At 38.6% G+C, this 25,717-nt stretch overlaps 1 protein-coding gene across 1 annotated transcript in view; it reads right to left on the bottom strand.

Annotated features, from left to right (window-relative positions):
- The window catches only part of DDX10 (DEAD-box helicase 10), a gene marked incomplete at its 5' end in the record, with an annotated part of 192,939 nt that overhangs the window by 148,286 nt on the left and 18,936 nt on the right, over positions 1–25,717 (bottom strand). The window contains 3 exons of the mRNA XM_084278626.1: positions 1,925–2,012; positions 8,415–8,516; positions 24,806–24,890. Of these exons, the coding sequence (XP_084134752.1) occupies positions 1,925–2,012; positions 8,415–8,516; positions 24,806–24,890 (275 nt within the window). The remainder of the gene's footprint in view (positions 1–1,924; positions 2,013–8,414; positions 8,517–24,805; positions 24,891–25,717) is intronic.

Genomic DNA, 25,717 nt, shown 5'->3' with positions numbered 1-25,717 from the left:
TTCCCATCATTTTGTTCCTCTACTTCTCAATCTGCACACTTGATTTTGCATAGCTTGGAGGACAGTTGGTACAACTGCAAAATTCACAGCCTCATGACATGTACACAGTTTACAAACAGAACAACCTCAAAAAAACAACATGTTGCAGCAGCACATCAGTAACACAAGCAGTGAGCTCTATCCCAAAGAGTTCACAGCTTAAAAATATTATAAAACCAGGGAAAGGTTAGCAAACCTGCTGAGTGATGGCAAGAAGCAGGACAATGGCCAGAAACATTTCACAGGCCATCTTCCTTGGAAAGTGGCTTTTACATCCAGTTAATTCTCCTCCAAGCACCTACCTGGTTATTTGAAGTTTTTTCACTTTCCCCAACCTGCTAAAATCTTGGCAGAACCTACGTATTGTTCATTGAGTCTCCCAACATTAATCAGCACAGCAAAGAAATCCCTTTCATAGTCCCATTCACACATTTCACCATCTTAATTGGAAAAGCTATTTTCCTCTTCTTTAAACTCAAATGGAAGTTAAAATGTTTTATTCAATGCAGTGGATTTTACCACCAAGAAAGGACAAACTGCCATAGATATTCAGGAGTTACAACAACAAAAACTGATTAAGGAAGTGGGCCTGTAAGGCCTACATGTTTTCAAATTTCTAACTTTTTAAGCCAAGGAATGAGATCTGGTACTTTTCCATAACCTTCTTTTATTAGTAGCATTTCAAAATTTTCTTTATCAGATCCCCAAGAAAAGTCCTCTCGTGAAGAATTACCAATTCATTTATCTCCCTTCAATCAAAAGGGTTACTGAACTGAAAAGGGAACAGTCCTATCCACCATCGGATACATCTTTTTTCATCATGTATCTGTACTGATTTAACAGCTTTATGCTTTACAGATTCACAGAATAGTTGAAGTTGAAAGGAATCTCCAAAGATCAACTAGTCGAAACCCCTGCTTAAAGTAGGGTCAGCTAAACAGGCTGCTCAGAAACAGACCCAGTTTTTCATACCAACAATGGAGACTGCACAACCTCTCTGTGCAGCCTGTTCTAGTGTTCAACTATCCTCACAATAAAAGTTTTTTCTTGGGTTTAAATGGAGAGGGTTTTTTCCTATATAAATTTATGCCCACCACCTCCTCTCCTGTCACTGGGCACCACTCAGAAGTCTCTGGTACTGTCTAATTTATACTTCTTTCTTAATAGAGCAGACAGTCCAGGTGCTTAATCACCTCTGTATTTCTTCAGTGGTCTTGCCCCCAGAACGTCCATGTCTTTCTTGTGCTGGAAGCCCAGAATCACCAGGGCTGAGCAGAGGGGAAGGGTAAGACCACCTCCCTTAGCCTGCCAGCAACACTCTGTCTAATGCTGCCCAGAATATAGTTGTCTGCCTTTGCTATAAAGGCACATTGCTGGGTCATGTTCAGCCTGTGTTCACTAGAGCAACCTCTTGTCCCAGGTCCTTTCCAGCCATTTGGTCCCAGTCTGTACTAGTGGGGGGGGGTTCTTTCTCCCCAGGGTCAGATCTCAAACAGCTGGGAAAGCCACAAACAAAACAGTAAAAGACCTCAAACAGCTGAGCAGCAGTGACTACTAAAATCAGCAACTACTTTCGTACCCAAGTCTCTCAAATAAACACATGGTCATCTATGCCTTAACTTCAGCACAACAGCAGTAGGTCAGGTGGCTCTTCAGGTATTAGGATCATGAGCCCATGTCAACTCACACAGGCTATGCAGGCATACTTACCACAGACTGTTAATGACTGGTGTTTCTCCTGATGCTGTGTTTTACAGCTTAAAAATCATCACAGTTTAGCAGTTCCAAACACCGCTGCTAGACCACATACAACAGGTCAGTTATTCCAACAGCAGCTCTATTCAACTGACATGCCACAAGAACTACAGTGCAGTAGATGACTTACCCTTTGAGCTTTGTCTTTTAACTCCTGATCTTGAGCTAAGAAAGCTTGCATCCTCTTTTGGATGTCTGTAAGTTTTTCAGGATTAATTCTAATTTAAAAAAGTAAAGAAAGAAATTAAATTTAATTATTAGCACATGCAAAAAATAAGCACCTATTAAGTTCCCATCTTTTGCATTGCTTTAATATACATTAAGTTCTTACCACTCTCAAACAGCATAGAATGGAACCATACTAAGGATGAAGCATACACTCCTCAAACAAATAATACAGAAAAGACAAGTGGGATCTCAGACTTTCTATCCAGAGGCAGTTTTCAGTGAAGGTAGTGGAACTACTTCCAAAGCAAAGCCAAAATCAGCAGTAAAGAACTTCTTGAATTTATAAAAATGCTGAGCAAAAATAAAGTAGCAGCATAATGAATTATAGTACTGCTTTAAACTGAGATAGAAGTCTCCATAAGGAAATTCTCAGCTTTTTTGAAAGCTTAAATAAGATCCGTTGCCCTGGGAATACAGAAATTTAAGTACTACTTTCCTACAGCCAGTTGAGCAAAAATAAAGGACATTGAGATTAAACAGATTTAAGAGCTCCTTCAAGATATTGATCAGGTGAATTAAGAACGGCAACTGTATTATAGAAAATGCCATTAAACCTAGCAATAAGGTATGTGAGTCCTCTTCCATACTGTAGATTTTTATATTTATTCTAGTGATACCTAAACTATTCCAGGTTTATTTGCCAAGATCCTTTCTTATCTACTTCTGCTTTTGATCTTCTAGTGCCACCCACATAGGTAGTAGGGTACCCCTGAAGTAAAGGTCAAAAGGTGCAGAGCTATCAGATTTCTTAATCTGGTTCTAGCTGTGTGTGCCATGTCATCCCATCCTGTACAACAAACCCCAGCCTTTGCTGAAGGAAGTCAAGAAAAAAAAAAATCAAAATCATGTCTCTTCACATAGCAATACAGTTTAAAAAAAAACCATGATTGATCACTAGACAAGAAACATTTTATAGTCATTTCTGTAACATAAGCCATTATGATCATCAGATTTTTATTAAATATGAAGACAGCAATTAAGCAAGGAGTTGGAAGGGATTACCATGGAATGCTTCAATTTATAAAGACATCAAGCTTTATTCCTTCACCATTTCAGTTTCTTATCTTTGTCACATACAGCCAGTGGAAATACTGTACCACACAAAAGCGTTATTTAGCTACAGTTTTAGTGGAAGATCAAAAAGATGAGCTCCAGTTTCATGCCAGCACATAATATGCTATGAAAGCGTTAAGGCCATAAAGAAAAGAAGAGGCATGAAAAATTCAGTGAGGGACAAACTGACCAACAAGTCTTTGAAATTCAATGCAGGAGGGAATGCACACAAGATACCAAAGACAGAAAAAGTTGAGAGAATGCTCTTTTCTATCTTGTTTCATAGAAAAAAAAAAAAAAAAACCCAGAAGGTGACCACAAAAATATTGATGATTGTAACACAGGAAAAATTGTAGAATAGCAAAATAAAAGCAGCAGTTTGCTTAACACCAAACTGTATTAGAAAGTACAAACACAAAGTATACTACTTGATTGCAAAGGAAGGGCAGGAGGATGGGTAAAAAGGCTGGCTAGGTGAAAACAAACAACACGTTTACAATGACCTGAAACTTAAGAAGCAAGCTTTAAGTAGAACTGAAGTATAACAGGGTAAAATAAGAATTACAAGCACAAGATGAGATACAAAGAAATAAAGGGAAGCATGAATAATCATTTTTTTAAAAAAATTAACCCCAGTAGTAAGAGAACCCAGAGGAGTCTTGGACTGCTGTTAAGGAAGCTGTGAAGGGGTGACCTCAAGGCCCAAATCAGCCAGTGCCTCTTTTCCCTTCACTCAAAGCCACAGCTGCAATCAGACAGCAAACAGCCACCACAGCACAGTCCAAGCTCACTCCAGAACCACAAATCACAGGACAACAGGTACTTAGATAAATCAGCTGGGTCAAAAGAAAATTGCTCCATAGCAACTAGAGAGAAAGTCAAAGCACTTTGAGTCGCAGCTGTCTCTAGTCTTGACATCTCATCTGAGATAGGTAAAAGTCTGTGAGACAGGACAGGTAAACATAGAGCTCATCTTCAAAGGGGGCAAAAAAAGACAAAGTTAGTTTTAACTTTTTTCTTGATACTGCAAAAACAATTTGTAAGCATATAAAGAAAATAAACACAATGGCCAACATAGCTTAGAAGTAAAACATGACTAATCAGTTTGATTATCTTTCATAGCAGCATTAGCAGGCTTTAAGAAGAACAAGCGAACAGCAGATGTCATATTTGATGTCAGAAAATCATCTGAGAGTTGCATATTCTCATAAACTAGGGAAACAAGGTCTTCGTGAAAGCTTTAAGTAAATGCAAAAGTGGCCCTGGAATTGTACTCAAAGAGTAGTTGGGACTGTCAACTACTTGCTGTCAAATTCAAAACACATACCAAGTTCTAATTCTCACCTAGGCCTGCTATTACTCATTATTTTCTGTACCTTAATTACTGTAGGAATATGACTCGTTATTTCAAAGCACAGCAAGTCAATGTGGTGCAAATCTAAGCAATATCAATCAAGAATTTGGTGTCCCGAGCAGATTTTGAGTTGTGTGGTTGTTAACGAATGAGTAATTTTGCATCGCTGAATATTAAGAGTTGCAGTGCTGCATCCTCTCCTCTCCAACACTGTGTCAGGACAGTCACCCACTGTCATGTTCATGTCATGCTGGCATTCCAAAAATAAGAAAACTGGAGAGAGGGACAAACCTAAACTCTTAAATGAATTTTCACTATTTATAAACTTGCCTAGGCAGGTAAGAACCAGTGAGCTAGAACCAACTACGCAAAGACTAGCAGGTGATTTTATGATACTGTCTGTCATTTTAAGTAGGCTGGTTTTTTTCTTTTCTTACTCTGGGAGCACAAATCTCACATTCAAGGAGCAGTATAACTCTCTGAAACTCGTTTTGCCTAGCAGTTGTATAAATGGCCACACCTGACCATGCCACAATATAAATATGAAGTCAGCTTGCTCCGTCTTACCAACTGATCAAATTAGGCACTCTCCAGGTTTCCTGGGCCATAGGCACTCTGCTTTCCTCTCATTTCCTCTGTTTTTAACACCAGGGTACAAGCACTGCTTTAATTAGATACTCTCTCTTTCCCATCCTCTCCAAAGCAGAATTTAGACAAAAAAGCTCAATCACCACCAAAAGACAACGTTGCCATGACATAACAAACAGATCCCAAGTTTCACCCAGCTTCCAAGCAGCAGCAGGTCTTGCTCTCTGCTCTGAGCCTAGAATGTGGCTCCCTATGGTTACAGTGGCCAACCTGGAAGGCTGGAGAGAGGAGGAAGATCTGGAACCTAAAGATGGATGCTCAGATGCCTCACACCAGCAGACAGCATACAGGTACATAACCATGCTGGTCAGTGACACCAGTAATGATGGCAATTGGGAAGCAGAAAGTTTCAATAGATTCTCTAGTATTAACATTACTGCCATATGAAATACATATCCAGGTATTCTCCACTGTCAGAAAGAAAAAAGGTGTCTTTTTATTGTTCGAGAACCACATTTTTGTCATGGTCTTAAAGAAAGCAATATTACATTGTGCATATCTATATACTTTCACTTCCTTGGTAACATTTTCTAGACACATAATTTATTATGAGAACCACTTAGGAAGCATCCCTTGTTACTCAACAAAACTGGGTGATATGACGTACTCTCAAGGTATTATCAAAATAATTGCAGTTTAAGGCTTGCATCTAAAACTGCAAAATTACAGACTCCTCCTAAATAATATATATATAATATTTAATATTTTCAGAGTAGCTTTTGCTATATTTGAATGCTCCAAAATAAGGTATTTATTATTGCGCATTTTGCATTTTCTCTTGCTTTGTTCAAACAATGAAAAGAAGCTGTATTCTTAAAAGCATTACTGGTAAATTGGCAGCTTATGCAGATTAGAATGGTATACTATCAGGCTCTTCAGGGAGCTTAGATTTAAAAGTGGAAATTAAGAAAACAGCCCAAACCCTAGCCTTTTGAATAGGTTTTCAGAAAAAAGTTATTCCTCTCTCTGCTTTCAGTTTCTGGAACCGTTTTAAAAGCTTTGTCTAAACAAAATAAAGATACATTAAGAGCTGTTTGTAAATCAGAAAATAAAAACCCAAGAAAAGTAACAGAAATGGGTTCTTGTGATACCTCCAGAAGACAACAGGTTAACAAGAACAGCAAAACAAACAGTTGAATTAACAGTGATGGTTTAGAAACAAAAGACTTTCAGAAGTTCAAAGAGTTAAACTCTGCTGGCAGTAAGCAAGCTCATTACCTTCTAGCTCACAAGTTAAATCGACTCTTGGTAATATGCGATTAGGTAAATAAATACAAACACCAGACGACTTCAATAGAAGACCTTGAACATGATCCATGGGTTGATGGAACTTCAACAATTTAACAATTGCCAAATCACACCAGGATTGATATTAATTGGGAAACTGGCTAGAAGTAAACAACCTAAAAAAATTTGTAGTTAAAAGCTTTTAGGATTAAACTGGTTAGCCATCCACAAGTAATTACCAGAAAAAAACTTCAAGGATTTTAGTTAGTCTCTCAGAAGAGCAATGCTAAACCATTTAAGCCTTAACCACACTAGGTAGACAAATTCTAATAGCATTCCCCCTCATTAAAATGTTACAAATATTAATAAACTATGTTTTGCAGATTGGAAAACTGGATCTCAGGGAAGGCTGTTAAAATATATTACCAATCAAATGCACTGGCTTTGCTTATAATGATTCAAATTAAGATTGTTACCTAAACATATTTATTATACATATGCCCTATGGCTTTGTAAAGGAATGAATTTTTTGGAATAGCATTTAAAAAAAAAAAAACCAACAAAAACCCCTTACTGTAATGCATCCTGTTATTGAATATACAACTGAAAAAGCTAATGAAGTTAAAAAGATGCTCACGTAGATTTTAGTAATGACAAATGCCAAATTATGTGTTCACTTTATTTCTTACTATGTATGTTCTGACATAAAAATATATGGAAACCAGAACAAAAAACAGCCAGCCTTGTAAGTTGTGGCAATTTCTTAGCATCCTTCGTTACACCAGAATTCAAAGAAAACAGTAGAGTCAATTTTGGGCATACCTGGAGGCTTAAGCACTGAGGTAATAACAACTTACAGTTTCACCCTATTTTGATTTCTTCTCAAAAACAATTACTCCACAAACCTGTCCTGCATACAGTTAATTACCTTCTTGGTTTAGGTATCCATATCTTCAGCTTCAAATCAGAGCTTTTTACAGTACAAGAACCCTAGCCTTGCTCATACCCACTTGTACAGAAACTTTCATTTCCTGCCTTGTCAATCTTCTCCAGATTCCTTATAACTCCACTCTACGATCTTTGCCATGGTATAACCTGAACTACCCAAGTGTTCAAAGTGGAGTCAGGTTCATATGATATTTTATTATCATCTTCTTTCAATTCTTCCACATATCCTTCATGTTATGTTTCCTCTTTTAATTTAGTACTGCACTGACAGGATCAAAGAACAATTAATTCCTTCCTCCCTATAGCTGCTAATTAAGAAATTACCACCAATTATTTTTAGTGCTGTGGGTTGATTACTTTTACAGTTAGGGTTTTTGTCTTTCCTATGTGGTCATTACTCTGCATTGAATAGAAAGTGGAAATACAAGTGCTTTTGTAATTTTATATGGCACCATTACATCCTTCTGCAACTCTTTCAAAACCAGATCTCTTCCATACAGACTCTACAGGTCCCCACTGGCATATTCTCTTGAGGATGTAAAATAACAGTTTAGCCACATCTTTTATTACCTGTTCCTCAGCTAACTGGTTCAGAAAGACCACAGCTAATTGGGGAACCAGTCTAGAACTAAGGAAAAGACAGGTAAGAGAAGTAAGAATGATAAAAGGCATAAAAAGATACAGGAACAGATTAAAGAAATCCACTAAAGAAAACAGAAAGAGATAACATGATAATGTTCAATTACATGAAAAGTAATTGCAACGAGTAAGAGAATACATCATTTTCCATATATTCTTGGCACAGGACAAAAGAAATATTTCACTTAAATTACTTACAAGGCTTATCAGATAGTTGAAGAAAAAAAGTTAATGGCAGGAACTGTTGAGTATAGATGAGATCACTTTGGGAAATTGAAGATATTGGCAAGTCAGACAAGCATCTGATAAGGATGATTTGTGCAGCTGATCCTGCCTTTCGGGAAGTGGCTGGAATAGCTAACCTCTCAAGGTCTTTTCCTTCCTACACTATCAAAATCTCCCTTGTTTGTCCAGCTCCGGGCAATTCAAGCACTTTACTCCATCAGGATTGTCAGAGCCTCATCATCACACATTATTCCTGCAGAAAGAAGGCTCAACAACAGACAAGCTATTTGTCACTTACTTGATTTCACTGACAGGTACTTTCCTCTGTGCCAGCTGTTCCACCATGCCTTTTTGCTCCGAGGGAAGCAATATTAACAAAGCTTCACCACCTTCTTTGTATCTGATCAGGAAAAAAAAAAGAAGACCTAAAGAACATGCAAAAAATACCTTTTTTTTCCATTATGTTTTCAAAAAACAATGAGAATTTACATTTGCTTTCCTATAAGCAGCCCAAAGAGAAGGCAAAAATCCTCATTTTACAAAAAGGAACAGGCAAACCAGTGAAGTGACTTGCCAATACCTCTACTTGAGCTGACTTCAAAACTACACACCTAAACACCTGGGACTAAGACACAGGTTCAGATCAGAGAATCTTTTCCCCTTAAATCAGAAATATTTCTGTAGTAATCAAAGGGCATTTGATCGAAGCTTACAAAACTACAAGATGCTTACACTCATTCTTCACCAGTAGGCAAGTCTTAGCATCTGATAGCAATTGATTCCCCTTTGCACAAGGTTTTGGTAAACAACGTGGAGTCTACTTGGAGGCCTCTAGCCAGTTGTGTGCCGCAGGGGTTGTTCCTGGGTTTGGTCTTACTCAACATATTCATCCATGACCCGGATGAGGGGACAGAGTGTACCCTCAGCTAACCTGATGATACAAAACTGGGAGGAATGGCCAACACACCAGAAGGCTGCGCTGGCATTCAGTGAGATCCGGACAGACCAGAGAGTTTGGTGGAGAGGAACCAAATGAAAAATCAACAAGGGCAAAAGTAGGGTACTGCACCTATGGAGGAATAAGCCCAGGCACCAGTACAGGTTAGGGCTTGACCTACTGGGAAGCAGCACTGCAAAGAAGGACACTGGGAGTAGTCCTGGTGGATAACATGAACCAGCAGTGTTTCCTCATGGCCAAGGCCAATGGTACCTGGGATGCATTAAGGAGAACATGGACAGCAAGTCAAGGGAGTTTCTCCTCCACCTCTGCTCTGCCTTGGCGAGGCCACATCTGGAGTTGTGTGTCCAGTTCAGGAAAGACAGGGAAGTAGTGGAGAGAGTCCAACAGAGGGCTACGAGGATGATGAGGTGACTGGATCATCTCTTGTATGAGAAAAGGCTGAGAGCACTGCATCTGGCTAGCCTGGAGAAGACTAAGAGACTACTTCAAGAAAGACTGCTTTTCTAATAGGTTACAGAAGCATCACTGAACAAAAAGCAAAAACCAGGAGTTCCTTCTTTTACAGAAGCAGTGCTAAATAAAAAATTCAATCAGACTGATGCACTGAGAACATATCTAGTATTTGCTCTTCGATGCACTTAACAGCTGAATCAAATGTAGCTGACTTGGTAATTACTCAAGATACATGGCTGCCAAAGAAATAAAAATTATTCAATTTCTTTCTTAAAGTGTCTTCACTTTTTTTTGAGTGTAAGAAAATGCTGGTTCCTACTTCCAGCAAATTTAGCCATTTAAGGTCATTTACAGAGAAAAAATATCTGACAGCATTAGCAAACAAACAAGACAATGGCTTTAAGTCCTATTGCAAAGTAGCAATGAGTTACTTTCACTGCAATAGCCAAGTCCCTACCTATTGTAATAGGTATAGTATTGCAATAGGTATAGTATTGCTTCATTTACAAATAGTTATTAAGAGTACACACTGATAGGAAAATATTGCAGAGTCCTCCATTATATTAAAAACACCCAACTAAATTTCAGAAATATGCAAAAATTGGGCACAATCCAACTCACAATCAACTGATGAGTGCAATGTGTGGGACAAAGCAAGTAGGAGAGTAGTAAGTTAGTTTGTAGAGTAGGTCTCATGGCCAAGAGCCACTCACAGGGAAGTCCCTAGGCAGCAGCAGATTGTAAGTCTATATGTAAACTGCTACGACAACAAGTATCCCATTTATCTGAAACAGAAAATACTTACTGTATTATTTTTCAAGTGTAATTTTATATCAAATTATTTACTACCTTAACAGGCCTTTGGTTTGGTTTCTACACCAGTTCTATTTGTCTTTTTTTCCTATGCTGGTTAAACTTTTCATACACTGGTTTGTCCTTTCTGTTTTCTATATAATGAAAGTCAACTGTTCCCTCTATCTTTATTCCACTCAGTTGGTTGCTGTTTCATAAATCTTCAGCTTCTGTTACTCCATCATACATTCTCCTGAGGGTCTTCACTCCAACTGCATTCACTCTTCTCCATCAAGAACCATCAAGGAAAGGATATTATGCAAAAGTATAAACTGTCAGCAGAAGTTTATCTTTGGGTTAGAGACTGCAGAGAACAAGACTCTGTCAGGGTAAAGTCATACATCTCTCCAGTAAAAGCTCAGCAATGACACAAGAGAACACCAGTTCAGTCTTTGTGCTCAGAAAAGGGGACATAAGCACTATTAAGCTCAGGAGAGCTTTTAAGCTGGAGGCCAGAGAGCATGGATGTTCTAAGGCACACCAAAAAGGATTCATACCACTACCTGATAAAAAAGATTTCAGATGGAATATAGGGAGCCCACATTTCTCCAAGTATAAACAGTTATCACTTGGCAAAACAGCACTGCAGAACTGTTTGAAAACTATAAACACTATCTGTCACAGCACAGTAAGCAACGCAAGTAGCAACAAAATCTGCAGTTAAAACAGTCTGACAGCTTTTATTACAGCTCTCTGCTTTCATTTGATGAATTTGAAAAAATCCCAACAAAACGCTCTCAGATGCCTTTTTTTAGCTTTTGTCCAATGTTACACATGGCAAGCTTGGGGACTGATTTTGAAAGATAATTTTTAAATGTTTAATAAATGTTTTCATCATGAAATGTTAACCCTTGTGATACCTATAAAGCAGAACTTTCCACGTCACAGGGACAGAAATGTGTTTGGGTTGGTGCTGAGACACTGTACTAAGGTGCTTTGCTAACAGCTCTGCTTTTAAAGAAGGGCCAAAGGACTGATAAAGAGCAGACTTTGCTAAAGCATATCCTTGAAGAAGAGCTGAAAGACTGATAAAGAGGAAATATCCCACCCCAGCAGGTGCAGGAGCTGAGGCACTGCCAGAGAGACCCCAAGTCACCAAAATTCAGCAATAATGAGGGGAAAGGGAAAGGTGTCAAGGGGAGATCACAACCACCCACCCAATTCAAGGACCATGCACACCACACACCTTCAAGGAGCAAACATGCTAATCTTAATATGCTTGACCAATAGTAGATGATGTGGTAATTACTAACCAGTAAGTCCAAATTTGGGTGGGTTTTTCTAATCCTGTAGCAAGGTAACTAGGATGCACGTTCTGTATGCAGCGTGCTGGCTTTGTGGAATGACCACCCAGCACCCATCTCTGCACAGCCTTGGGATAAGTCAAATACCTCTGCTCTGTGTGTGTACTGGCACACTGCACACCGGGTAACGACCCCACTTTTGGGACAACATTTACATTCTAGATTTTACATGGAAGTCAAATTGAATTAAAGAGGAGAGTCTCTGACACACCAAAACTATGTAAAGTTACTGGGCTTATATGGTTTTGTATGAGTACCAAAAGAAAGGGTACGACGTCTGGAGTTTGCCCCCAAAACTGCTCTAGGGTTGTGGGTGAGGCAGAGATTGTGCAATAAACTGTACTACCTTGTTTTAATCCATTTAATTAACAGACCTAAAACATCCTTAATGCACAAATATCAGCTTGTAGAATCTTTATTTTAAAAACAGTTCTAAAGCAACTGATATCCTTGGTTTCAGGCAATTTATTATCTTTACCAACAGCACAGGAGGACATAAGACTCTGTTGACCAAACATCCAATGAATGTTTGGGCCCTTTATACAACAACTAAGGTTGGGAATGAGTTGCTTACATAGACCAAGTGCACCTTGTAAGAAAGTTCTGTATGTTTTAACACAACCAAATTCCAGATGATATTTCCTCAATGCAGGTGCATGTCAGACACTGCCACTGCTTGAACAAGCAATGAAAACCTCGAAAGCCACTGAACCTTAGAAGACTTTGTGTTTTATGGGAAAAATTGATGATCACAGTTCCAAGGCAGCTAATTATTGATCAAAAGAACCTGAGTCCTCAGAGAACTGTTGGAAAGAAGGATGAAAATATTCTCTTTTATCTACCCAAGTCTTGTATCACTCAGGAAGACAGCTATAATATTGCTGCAAAACCAGTACCACCAATTTAGATTACAGTATAACATGCAACTCTGCTCTCACTCCTCAAAACTCATGCTATGAAAGGAAAGGATTCCAAAAAGAGCTACGGAAATGATCCAGTATCTTGAAAGAACATCTGTTCAGACTCTTAACAAGAATCTTCCTCATTTGTCAAGAAAGCAAAAAAAATAAATAAATACCCGCAAAGGATGACTTCTTTTATAGATTCCTCAAACATAGTCAAAGGCATTAAGTGATTTGTGTAGTTTTGTTGCTTCTGGCATTTCGTACCATAGAGTGCCTGGCTTGGTATTCTTAAATTGCTGCTTTATTGTATTTATTTTATAAAACATGCAACACATTATGAAAGACCAGTGTCATACAGAACATGGAAGAAACATCCATCAAGGGTCAGAGAGTGAAGGTACCCTCTCTGCAAGCCATAGACCCAAACTCTGAAATGTTATAGCATAGGAAATACCATTCTACATTAGTTTTGCTTTTATAGCTTATCCTTAGTCCCCTCAAGGTCACTCTCAAAATAGGATGCAAGATCAGATGAACCTTCATTCTGACCCTTGGAAGGTGTTCTTGTGTTATTAGTGCTGAATACAGTGTATGCCAAGTCAGTTAGCTTTTCAGAAAGTACAAATTCAGGAGTCGCGATTCAAAAGGCACATTCCGTAGGTAATTTACAGGAGGAAAACAAGCATTAAATCTGGTATCTGTGGACAACAACTAATTCAATGATTACATTAAGTCCTGCAAAGCCTTTATATAGGAAAAAATAGTACTATAGCTAAGTAAAGAAACAACCACATAAAAATACACAAAGAGAAGAGAGAGGTTTCCAAACACCTATACTTTCTCATCTTTTGGCAACTACTATGAAAGACAAGAATAAAACAACATTAAAATATTTCTCAGAGCTGATACCTTCAGACATTCAAGGCAACTGAAAGACATCTGGTAACAACTGATGCTGTACAATCTTTTTTCTTACCTATTTTTGAAACATTCACTCTTTAAATGCCAGTAGTCTGAACATACTTGATGTTAAGGAGGAACAGTCTTTGCCCATTTTTATATAGTAAGTGAGATTTAATTAGTTAAAACAGTTTAATATTAATACTGTTCTTCAGAGCTAAACACGAAAATTAAATCATTACAGCATTGAGAAAGCTGAAAAGCAAACAATCTTAAGTACCATCTGTGAAGGTTTGTATCTGCTCAGTGCCCCAACGGGGTCTGCAGGCCTATAAAAAGGGGAGTTTTACTTGGGCAGAGAATCATCTTATTTTTCAAAACAAGAACTTACTAATGTACTAATAAGAAAAGTAGGGGTTTAAAGATAACCTCAGAAAGAGAGGTTGTAGTGGAAAATCTAAGTTTTCAAAAGTATTTTCTCTGTTGCCTTTCATACTAAGAGCTCCTATATTGGCAAACTTATGAACGCACAAGCTACTAAACACTGGCAGAAACAATAAAGAAAAGAGCACGTCAACGCTCTGTTCAAAATTTGTTTCCATTACAATGCCTAAAACATGGGGGAAAAGAACATCCCTCAGTATCCTAAGGGAATAAAGTTCTCCATTAAAGGCAACAAAAGAACATTTCTGCAATTATTTTCAAGTAGACAGATAAAACCTTTAAACTTTTATAGACAATAAAGCAGCAAAGAGTCAACCTCAGCTAATGACATTCTTCAGCAGGACAACTACTACATCTGCAGATGAGAAGAGACTAGAAGTTCTCCCCATTCTTGCTGACTGCAGCCTTCAAGTTGTCCGTCATCACAAAAACCAAACATCTGTCCTAAAAGGCTAATTCATTCTGGTCATTTGTTATTCACTAAGTGTGCACCACAGCTGTGCTAAAGATAAATTAAAAACCTCAAAGTAATCAAACTTTCTTGGAACGTGTAGTAATTGACGATATTACTTATCTTGTCATCTCAAGGTGATCAAGAAACCAGAGCAGGAACTCATTTTTGCACTGGGATTTTAACAACCTCTTAGGATACCAGATAAAATTAATTTCAGTTCTATGGAAAATTACATCTTGCTTGCAAAGTCTTTGGAAAAAAAAAATCCCATACTTCTAGTTTTTATCTGTCCTATTTTCTAGAGTCTATTGGTTTCAACACTTATCAAAAAGGCCAGTAACTTCTCTGCAACTCAGTCTTGACTTATAAGCAAGGAGGCTGTGACAAAACATCATTAGCACTACAAAGCAAAGGGTAGGAATAATATATTTACACTAACTGAAGATGAGAAAAAGCATGGCTACAATCAAGAGAAAGCACGAAAGGCTCGACAAGAGTAAAATGGGATAGATTATTTAGGACAGAGCGGTACTGGCTAATTAGAAGTAGAGAATGAAATACTTTAAAACATCAAGAGTACCATTTCCCTAGCAAAGAAACACAGAGTTGCTAAACAGTTTCATTTCACACAAAAATAAAATATATAAAGCACATAAAATAATATAAAATAAAATCAAGAGGACAGTTTATTCACCATGGCAGAATCTCTTAAACTGCTAGAAATTCACCCTGAGCCAATGACTAGTATCAAGCACGAAGGAACTAACAGCACAGTGACAATGCTGTGAGGACAGGATAAGACACTCAGGCCAAACAGTCAATTTTTGCTAATTTTAACCTATCTTAACTTACCTGTGATCAGACCCAGCCAAAGGCTGCACACAGCCCTAGCCAGCACCGTTAAAGGAAACACTAGCACCATTATCACAAAGGCAGTAGATGAAAACGTACTGTGGTTAACCAATCCCACCTTGCCATGCAAGCTGGAGGGGAGCTTGTTCTGGCTACAGCCAGACTAATTTTACATCCTTGCCACAATCACTGCAACCTACAGTTCAGACAAATGCACTATATTTCAACTCTCAATGACATGCACGTCACGGTGATACCACAATAAAATAGGAATGGGAACCATCTGATAGATGGTTAACAGGCACCAGCATACTGCTGTGGGGCAGACATTCCCAGTAGGAAAGAAAATGATGGGAAAGCAATGGAAAGAGAACTGTAAGGACAGCCTGCATGGCTATGCAGATCTTACAGGAAGTGTTATACAGGTTGTCTTGAACAGATGTATTGCAACATGTTTCCCTAACATTTGTATTTCAGAAGATACAAGTTGATGCCAGATTTTGAGAAAGTTACAGGCAGCATTGCTGTTTTGTTTGGCAAGAAAAAAAAATAAGCTATTTTAAAACCTGGCAAAGGAGAACATGGAGATGATGAGATAATCGTAAAAACTGGGGGAGTAAGGTTGCAGATATAACAGTATTTGCATTGCAGTTTCCTGAACTGGAATATTTCCCATTATCGTGTCTTTTATATTGAGTTTTCTCTAATTATTTTGAAGATATTTACCACACATGAACATGAAAGGAACCATAAATACATAATTTTTATGCTTTGGAAGTCACAGATCTACCATCACACTAAAAAACATGGTTGTGAGGAATTTTTTTTATCTGTAATTTAAGTGGGACTGCACCAAGTTGACTTGATTAAAGATCTGATTTTAGCCTCAAGTTGACTTGATTAAAGATCTGATTTTAGCCTAACTGGCCAGGATGGATTACATCACATTCTGTCATCTCATCTGTGAAAAGACATAGAAGAAAATAAGTTATTACTGCAAGAGTTGTGAGCTTAAATGAAAGCCCAGTGATAAAATGTCTTGCATTCCAAGCCAACAAGCAACCTTCGGATACATTAGTATTGGAAAAACTCTCCACAGTAGATGTTAAGCATGTGGAATAGCATCAGAAGCAAGCTTGCTAAATTTGCCTGCTTTTCTATGTCCATTACGATCCAAAATAATTACATATCTTCATTCTTCTTCCACTGGGCCTTTTGTTCATCATGCATGCTTGCCAAACTATTAATAACAAAGCTATTTGATAGTTACTTCCATTGTGAAGCCAGCTTATTCACTGCACACCCATTCACAGTCTTCTAGAAACATAAATATTCTGGAGCACTTGATTTTGCAACCATAATGTTCTTTAAATCTTTCCATACAATTTTCGTTTTCATGAAGAATCCAGAACAATTCCATCATGTGGAATAACTGACAAGCAAAATTCAAAAAGCTGCATAGATCTCTGCTTCTAGAGCAAACACCCCAGTAAAGACTGAAAGAATATGCCAATGAAAATATGTAGGGATTTGTAACATACACACTTTTGCAATTGAGACTTAAGGATGAGGAGGAAAAACGTGGTATGATACAGTTCTTCATCAGTTCGGAGTAGTACTTGAAAAGAGAGAATCACCACCTGAGAATGCAAATATATCTATCTGTTGGAAGCTAGGTTACAGTGACTTCCCCATCTACAGAATCACAGAATATCCTGAGCTGGAAGGGATCCATAAGGATCATTGAGTCCAACTCCTGGCTCCACACAGGCCCAACCAAGTCAGAGCATGGGGCTGAGGGCATCGTCCAGACGCTTCTTGAACTCAGTCAGGCTCGGTGCTGTGACCACTGCCCTGGGAAGCCTGTGCCAGTGTCCAACCATCCTCTCAGTAAAGAACCTCTTCCTAACATTCAATCTCAACCTCCTCTGTCACAGCTTCATGGTATTCCCTTGGGTTCTATCACTGGTCACCAAACAGAAGCCACAGACCACAATGAGGTCTCCCCTCATTCCCTTTTCCTCCAGGCTGAGCAAACCAAGGGACTTCAGCCTCTCCTCATACGACTTCCCCTCCAGACCCTGCCCTATCCTTGTTGCCCTTCTCTGGACACTCTCCAATAGTTTAGTGTCCCTCTTGTACTGTGGCACCCAAAACTGCACCCAGTACTTGAGGTGAAGCTGCACCAGAGCAGCGTAGAGCGGGGCAATACCCTCCCTGGACAGGATGGCCATGCCGTGCTTGATGCACCCCAGGATACAGTTGGTCGGTCCTCCTGGCTGCCTGGGCACCTAAAACTATAGATTATTTAAGAACTACAGATTAACTATAGATTAGTTACAAAGCTAAGAATCATGCTTAATACAATACAGATTAGAAAAAAGTTAAGAGTCAAGTTCTCTCATTTCTAGTATGTAATTTATATTTTACTTTTAAATTATTTTCAATGCCTTCATAAAATAACTACAGAAGTGAAGGAAAAAGCCTTTCATCGATGCAGACATTTGTCTGTGATACACTCTTTTTACATAAAGGAATATTACAAGTCTTCTATAAAAATATATGCAGAAAATATCAAAATGGACAGTTTTATTCTGAGAAGACCTATTTGAATCTGATATGCATATGAATAAAACTGTTCACCCACACACTACCCTTCAACAAGAGAGATTAATATCCATATCTACCTCTAAGGCCTTCCACAGAAATACAGTAATTCATAGTTTTGTTTTAAAACAACTCAACTATTCAATCTGATTATATAAGCTACCACTTTTAAACACATTTCTTAAACAAAGTAACAGCTTTAGGTCTCTCATATTGGGCTCAATTCAGACAAAACTTCATTTCCAATTATATTACCTTCCAGGACTTGTGATACAATAAGGACTGGTGAAATCTAAGCTTCAAAACAAGAAAACATTCTTTCTCCAAGCCCAGGAGCAAGAAGGGCTTTATCTACTGTTCATCATGACTTCTACACTGACGGGTTTCCTCCCTAATATTTGTTATTCTATTTTTTTAAGTGACAAATGAGGCCAGAGAAAAGATCCACAAATGTCAGAATTTCTATTCCATCTACACAATCAACGACCTCTTTTTGTAACAGATATTTTTCTTTAAAACAACAAATCTTTAACAAGAAATCTGCTGCACTAATTGTAACACTGCTGTGTCACCTACTGCAAGTCCTATTTAAACAGCCCAACAAAAATTACCATAGACTAGAAAGTTATTTGCTATTCAGAGCTGAGCGGATGCTGTGGGCAGGCTGTATGCACTGCTTGTTCCTTATTCAGCCCAGGGAGAAGAGCTCCTTTCTGTAGGTTGTGAACAGTCCAACATCCCATGGAGCATTTAAAACAAACAACAAAGTGAACTGGCTTCATTTTTTCTGTTTTGCTTTAGCTCACTGCCCTGGCCAGAGTTAACTTCCCCAAGCAGCCAGCACAGGTGAGTAGAACTGGCCAAGTGTGTTTCCACACCAGGTGACATCACGCCCGCATAAAAGGGACCAGTCAGGAACCTGCAGATCCACCCAGCTCAGGGACAGTCTTAGTGCTGTCAGGCATCCCATGGGCCTCCCATTGGTGAAGTTCTCTGTGTTATCACCTCGTGCATATTCTGTCCCGGGCTCTGTTGTTCTTCCCCTCTCACAGTGCCTGTCAGTAACTGTCCTCATCCCAACCCACCGGGCTTTGTCAGTTTGTCCTCCCAGGGGAGGGGTGACCATTACAGTCTTTTTTGGAACACAACGTGGGCCATGAAGGGTTTGGATCTGACCTGAACTTGTTAAAAAGCTAGGATAAGTATTTATCACGTTATTTAAACAGTTATGTTTGGTCACCTGGCTATGGTATGCGAAACCACGCTTGCTCTACCTAATCCCCACCCTGTTGCTTATCACTTCAGGGAGGGGAGTCCAGATTTTCATTTTGTTGTACTGTGTGATATCAACCTATGATAAGCTATCACCCATGTTCATGAGCCTCAGCTGGTATTTGTATATAGCACTTCTGTCAACAACATCTCCCAGCCTTGTTTAGGAATTGCACACAATCGATGGGGAAGACAAGGGGGGGATGCTTTCTCCTCCCCTCTTCCCTTCAGGCTTGTTACAACACCATTTGAGAACTCTGAATATCCCTGGGCTGGTCAGGCTAGTATGTTCCTGTTGTTCATTCTCCTGAATGTTTTTCAAGTCTTACACGGTGAAACAATTTTTTGTAAGAATATCACCAAGAGTTCTTCCCCAGGGTTGAATGGCCAGGGGTGGCATGGTGTGTGGGAGTACAGACAAGTATCTAGAGACTTTCTCACCCCCAGTGGTCTGGAGCTTCACCCCCAAACTGCTACAGAACCCTGAAAAAGTGACAGAATATTTGAAAGGGAAATGCTGTGGCTATTTCCTGTGAGGAAGCACAGCTCACTGCCCTGTGCTGGGTCCTAGCCATGATCTACCAAACCTTGCTCAATAGTAGGCAATGCCATCAGGGAGGACAGAAGCACAGGCACTGCAGCTCCTCCAACTGCCACAACAGGCACTGTGGCTACTCAAACCTCAGAGGCCAACCCTGTAGCTGAGCAATGCCCTGATTGAGGGCATTGTTCAGACACTTTTTGAACTCAGCCAGGCTTGGTGCTGTGACCAATTCCCTGAGGAGTCTGTTCCAGTGTCTGACCACCCTCTCAGTAGAGAACATCTTCCTAACATCCCACCTAAACCTCCCCTGTTGCAGCTTCATCCCTAAAATAAAGCCCTGGGGATGTCTATTGCCAAGTTCTGAGAACCATGCCACTGGGTTTTATTCATACCACAAAACCATTCAGTTTTACCGGCTAGATGTCTTCATTTGCCAGACAGACTAAGTCACAAAACATAATGGACAAGAACCAGCAGCGGCTTACCAACCTGACCATGCTAGTCTCAGAATAAATTGAATTGAAAAGACCTTGGGAGGTTGTTGGGTCTAGACTCAGCTCTGTCCACTCAGCTGCATTAAAATACATGTGCTTATTTATTTTTTATTACAGCTTACAGGATAGCTTCATCTTAGCCACTTAATATTTCAGTGTATTGGAACATGAATGCTATGTCATTACGAAGAGAATTCTAAGGGGTAGCGCGGTGCCAGTTAACGTGACTGTGGCATCGCAGGCCACTGGCAGGAATGTAGTGTTTAATTTTGGAGAATTTAATAATGTGAATTGCAAGTTAAATATGTGGTGTCAACAATTTCTTTGACCTTCCCTAGCAGCTATTTTTACTTAACTCAGGATAATGACTTGACTGCCATATAATATGAGATGCTCTAAATACCGCATTTATTTTTAAAGAAACATCAAAGTGCTTCAGTGGGCCTTAAATAAATATTTAAAAAAAAAAACAAAAAAAAAAAGGAGCTGCCATCTTGGCTGTACTGTTAATTTGGAAGTCAACACACGTATCCCTGGGATATATTTCCCAGTTAAAAAACAAATAAGTCAACTTTCCTCCACTGAAAAAACAGTTCCATCAAGTCACTCACATTTTTAAATGCTTTAGTGCCACTTGCAAGGATTACTCAAAGGCTTATTAGTCTCACTTTCATACATAAAATGGACAATTAATTAAGGAGAGCCCCAATGACCATGGTTCAGTGCATTTTACTTCGTGATGGAATAAGATCATTCTATGACCTGGCCCTTTCACCTTTCCAAATTTTGATGTGTGTGAATTCTTCAGTATCCCTAAGGTACCAAAAAGATTAGATCTTTTAAATCTTTATTCATGCTTCTTGGTTCTAATCATCGTACCAGCTAGTACAAAGATGGTAGGCAACAGAGTATCCTACTTTGGAAAGACAGACTTTTATCATTCCATTTGTTTTCAGAGTAGAATTTCCCAAAAGGAAAAAAAGCCTATTGAGAGCTCAACAGAACATGGATGCCTGTGTGCACACCATGTTTAACAGCAACAACAAAATTACAGTCCATTTCCGGAGTCAGTTTAAGCACCTAAGAAACCTATCCAACTAGCCTCGATTAAATAGCATCAGAAGTCTGAGCCTGAGCCAAATCTAAAGCCTATATAAAGTTTTAGACATACCACAAATGAAAACTGCAGAGCAAAAATATTTCTTCCGCTTGACATTCCACTGTCAGCTTCCTTAAGGGGGAGGCGGGGTGGGGGGAAGACTCCTGACAGAAAAATCACTAAACTCAGGTAATAGTTTTTAGTAGTCTCATCTGAAGGGGCAAAAAAATTAATGTAATGCTAGGAAAGAAAGAAAGTAATTACTGAGACACGTCAGGATATAGGTACATCCAAAGTACAAGATATTTACACATGACTAGAAAGATAAAATACACTTTTCAGTGTCTTTTCTACTCATCAAAGCAATCATGACTGAAAGAAAAACACCCAGATATATGTCCCTTTCACAGCACACAACTTAGAATTCTATTATGTTTTGAAAAACAGATGGTGAGGGGAAAAGGTGAGTATCAGTGTGCTTCAGAAATTATCTTCTGCTGTCCCCTAGTGGCACTGCAATTTGTTTCACACAATAAATCAAAATATTTTCAACTGTAGGCTTCACAGGCTACAGAACAGAAAGCGTCAACAGAAATTAAAAGCCAAAAGAAATCAGTTTTGCAGAGAATTGCTGCAAGTATCCCTTATTTACTTACAACTTTTGAAACTAAAACCCACAGGAAAATACTGTGATCTAGGACTTTAAATTACAGACTCTGCTAAGAGGCACTGTGACAAAATTATAGCCAAAAATATTTATGGGCATAGCCATGTTATTGTCAGTATTTTCAAAACTGCTACTGAACTAGTTAAGGCTTTAAATACTTGCAAATGCAGCTGAAAGAAATAGCTTCCAGTCACCCCAATCACAGCATACATTTCAAGTTTAAAAAAAAAAAGCCCTGCCAAGATATGCCAATTCTACTATAAAGTAAAAGCATTACTGGACAACACCCAGTTTTTATTGATCTTACTTTACCATAAATCAAAAATGCAGGAGTTGCAATTTATGTTCTTCTGTAGGATAAAATGCAACTGAAATGCTTAGGGAACACGGTGGTCTTATCCACTTAAAAATCAATCATTAGCTTTCATCTTAGATAAGGCTTTGGAAAACTGTAAAACAGACATGGGAACATATCCACAATTGTAAGTCAAAGGTTCTGCAGCCCAAAGCCCAACATAATTTTTCTCTTGACTTTCATATTCACTTTTGTATCACAAAATAATTTGATCTCAAAAGTAAACAGTATTTGGCATCCTGGTTTTAATTACAGTTTAACACAGTCTCTTAATTAGCTGAGATATTTAATTTAGCTTTCATTCCATGCAATTATACACTCTTATAATCCATGAAAATTCATAATTATCTCTAACCTCATTAATAAGGACTACTAAACTGCAGTTCAGTTAATTTTTATCAAGTTTCTAGAAGAATCATGAGCTTCTCATGCTTACTGTAGCTACTGAAAACAAGTGAAGCTTCCTATTGAGCATTTAGAGTTCACAGAGATGTGCACTCTCAATTATCCACATCTAAACCTCCATTAGCATATAAACTTAGTGCACAGTATTTACTTAAAAATATTAGACATCTCTCTTGGTTTATTTTCAAAGATGTATTTCATGCTGTTAAGTTCACTGAGCAAACCTCTTTCAAGGACTGCTTTACTTTAAGAACAGAGAGAGACTGTACATTCCTCAAAAACGAAAGCTCAGTGTAGGCAGACCCCTCCCTGACCTTTTTAAAAGCCAGAAGATACCCATAAAGCTTTCCCTATGAAGGCGTTTGCTTTTGATACCAGTCACCATGCTACCAGCTCAAACAACTTGCCCAGACATACTCACATTTTCAGTAAGTCCTGGCTACTGAAAAATCTGACATAAAGGGAAATGCAAACAACAGCCTAGTGAAGCAAGGGGCAGGCATCAGGCACAGCCTATGGGACAGACCCTCCGCCCCAATCTTCTGCCTAAATCTGTCCCTCAAGAGTCATAGAAGGTTGAGTTCCAGAGGCAGCTGAAGACAGACCCTTAAGGTTGCAAGGCCAGTGTCCTTGTCAGCATGACATTTTATTAAAAGCCTTGCAGAAAAGGACAGTTATTTGTCTTTACACAGCAGTTCCCCCTCTCTCTACCTACTTCCAATCACTCTACTCAGCATCTAATGAGACCCGGGACAAGGCCTGAGAACTGTCATTCCAGGGAGGTGCTTTAATGCAGTGACACGGCTTGGGAAGAGCTCAACAAACCTTCCAGAAACTGCCAATTAAACAGTGCCAAATATATGGTTTTCCTTCCCCCAATGACAGTATGCCATAAAGACAAAATTACAGGTCTTCTGTGGAAGCCACACAGGATTAAAAGAAAAAAAACAAACCACAACACCCCAAACAAACCCAAAACCCAGAATTCAAACTAAGCCTATATGCTTTTCTCTCAAAGAGGTGATAGGATTATACCCAGATTTTAATTTAGCAAATTAGCTGTATCTTTTTATCTGTTTATAAAAAATATTTGATGATTTTATTCATAGACAGGGTTTTTTTTTTCCAAAAGCATTTAAAAATATATTATCACCTGCTATTATAACAGGATCCAGGAAAATGGAGAACACAGGGCAGAAAAGGACAGAAATATATACTAATTACAATGGAAACATAAGTAGAAATTCCACATTCTGAAAGAGGGCTGGAAATATGCACTCCTTTACAATCACCAAACTTGAAGACCAGGAAGACAAGTATCAAATTCCTAAAGCACAGAGTGCCAAAGTCCTATTCTAAGCAACTGCTCAGTCATTAGGTTTGACAAGCGCCTGTACTGCAAACCCTGCTACAAACAAATGAAATCAGGTACATGATATAATGCTAGGTCTTGCATTTCATCATTCAGGTCATTGTGTAAACTTTTTGATCTACCAATTTAAACACAACAACAACTCCTGTTTCTCTTTAAAATCTGCTTCAGAGATCAGGGACCAGGTTAACAACAGTACATCTGGGTAACTCCCATTGTAAAAGCTCAGCCATAAACATTTTAAATAAAGCTATCCCTAAGAATATAATTCTCTAAAGACTTACAAAATTAAAAATTTAACTTGTAATTAGCATTATTTGATTCCTTCCTCCCCAAATTAAAATAAGGAAGAAATATTTCCATTCTTTTGAAGAGTCTTCAATGAAAGATCCACAGTCTAAAGTCTTACCTGTCTACAAATGGCAGTGGCAAAACAAGTTTTTCTACCCACAAACAAGCCAAACTCCAGCTTTGAGGTAATCCTGCCAAGTGCAGAAGATTTTTGCCTCCTCACTGTTAATATTCCCTGATCATACTAAACAACTGGTGTGATTTTTTTCTGTCTGCTCTGGAGCACACTAAGAAAGTAAGTAAAATCATTACTCTTCAGTAATCAAAAGGGTCTTTGGGTGATAACAGCCCTTCTTTCTTTTCCATTTGTATCTTGATTCTTTTCATGTGAGTCTTTAGCCAATTATTTTTCCTGTAAGGATCGAGTTTTAAACATTAAAATATTAATGAAAACAAACCTGGCAGTTCTTCCCACTCTGTGGATGTATGTGCTTGCATCTTCTGGACAATCAAACTGAATGACCCAGTTCACTGCTGGAAAATCTGTGTAAAGCAAAAAAATATGTCAAAATCCTCTTATTGAAGAGCAACATATTATTTTGGAGCATTAATTCCTGTAAGAACCATCATTTAGACCAATTTACAGACATGGGTGCAACCTCTGAAATAAAAATAAAATTAATTGCATGTATTATCATATCATAAACAATCATCCTCTTCATCAAAGAAAGCTAAAATTAATGGTGTCTTCAGTTCCTAAATTATGCCAGCGCACTGAATGGAACATAATTTCACACTTGACAAGAACAGACATGCTTTCTGTCACACAGATGATAAAACACCACTACATTAACTAATTAACCATATCTGACCCACTTTCCACTTAGAGTATCAATATCTTGCACCACCGGGGTTTGAAGTTAGTGGTGGCCAGACAGAAATACTTCAGCAGCCCACATACCAAATATCACAGTCCCTCTCAAAGACAGGAGGGGGGTGAGCAAACCTGACAAAGAAGCCATCACTGAATGTGAATGATATAATTAATAAGCATCCCCTAACTGCTGCACTTCACCTGCCAGCAGCAAGCTTGGCTTCAGATTAAGTCTTGTGTTACTTCCTGACCAGTCTGTAGCTATGCTGTATTCCATGATTAAATCTACACTCTAAACCCAACCAACCACACCCACATTAGGTCCTCACTAGTGACAATTCAGCAGTATAGAAGGTATGAAACAAACACTTTTCACTTTTGCCTTTAGCTTTTAGAGCACCTTCCATCCCCTTGCAGCATGGTGACAAAATCTTACATTCTGGACAATAGAGCTGTCTGCACAAAAGATCTGAAAGAACAAGTGGACTCCTGAAAA

The sequence above is a fragment of the Gallinula chloropus genome, assembly GCF_964237585.1.
Source record: "Gallinula chloropus genome assembly, chromosome: 1".
In the NCBI taxonomy this organism is placed as follows: Eukaryota; Metazoa; Chordata; class Aves; order Gruiformes; family Rallidae; genus Gallinula; species Gallinula chloropus.
This window is presented reverse-complemented; position numbering and strand designations above follow the sequence as displayed.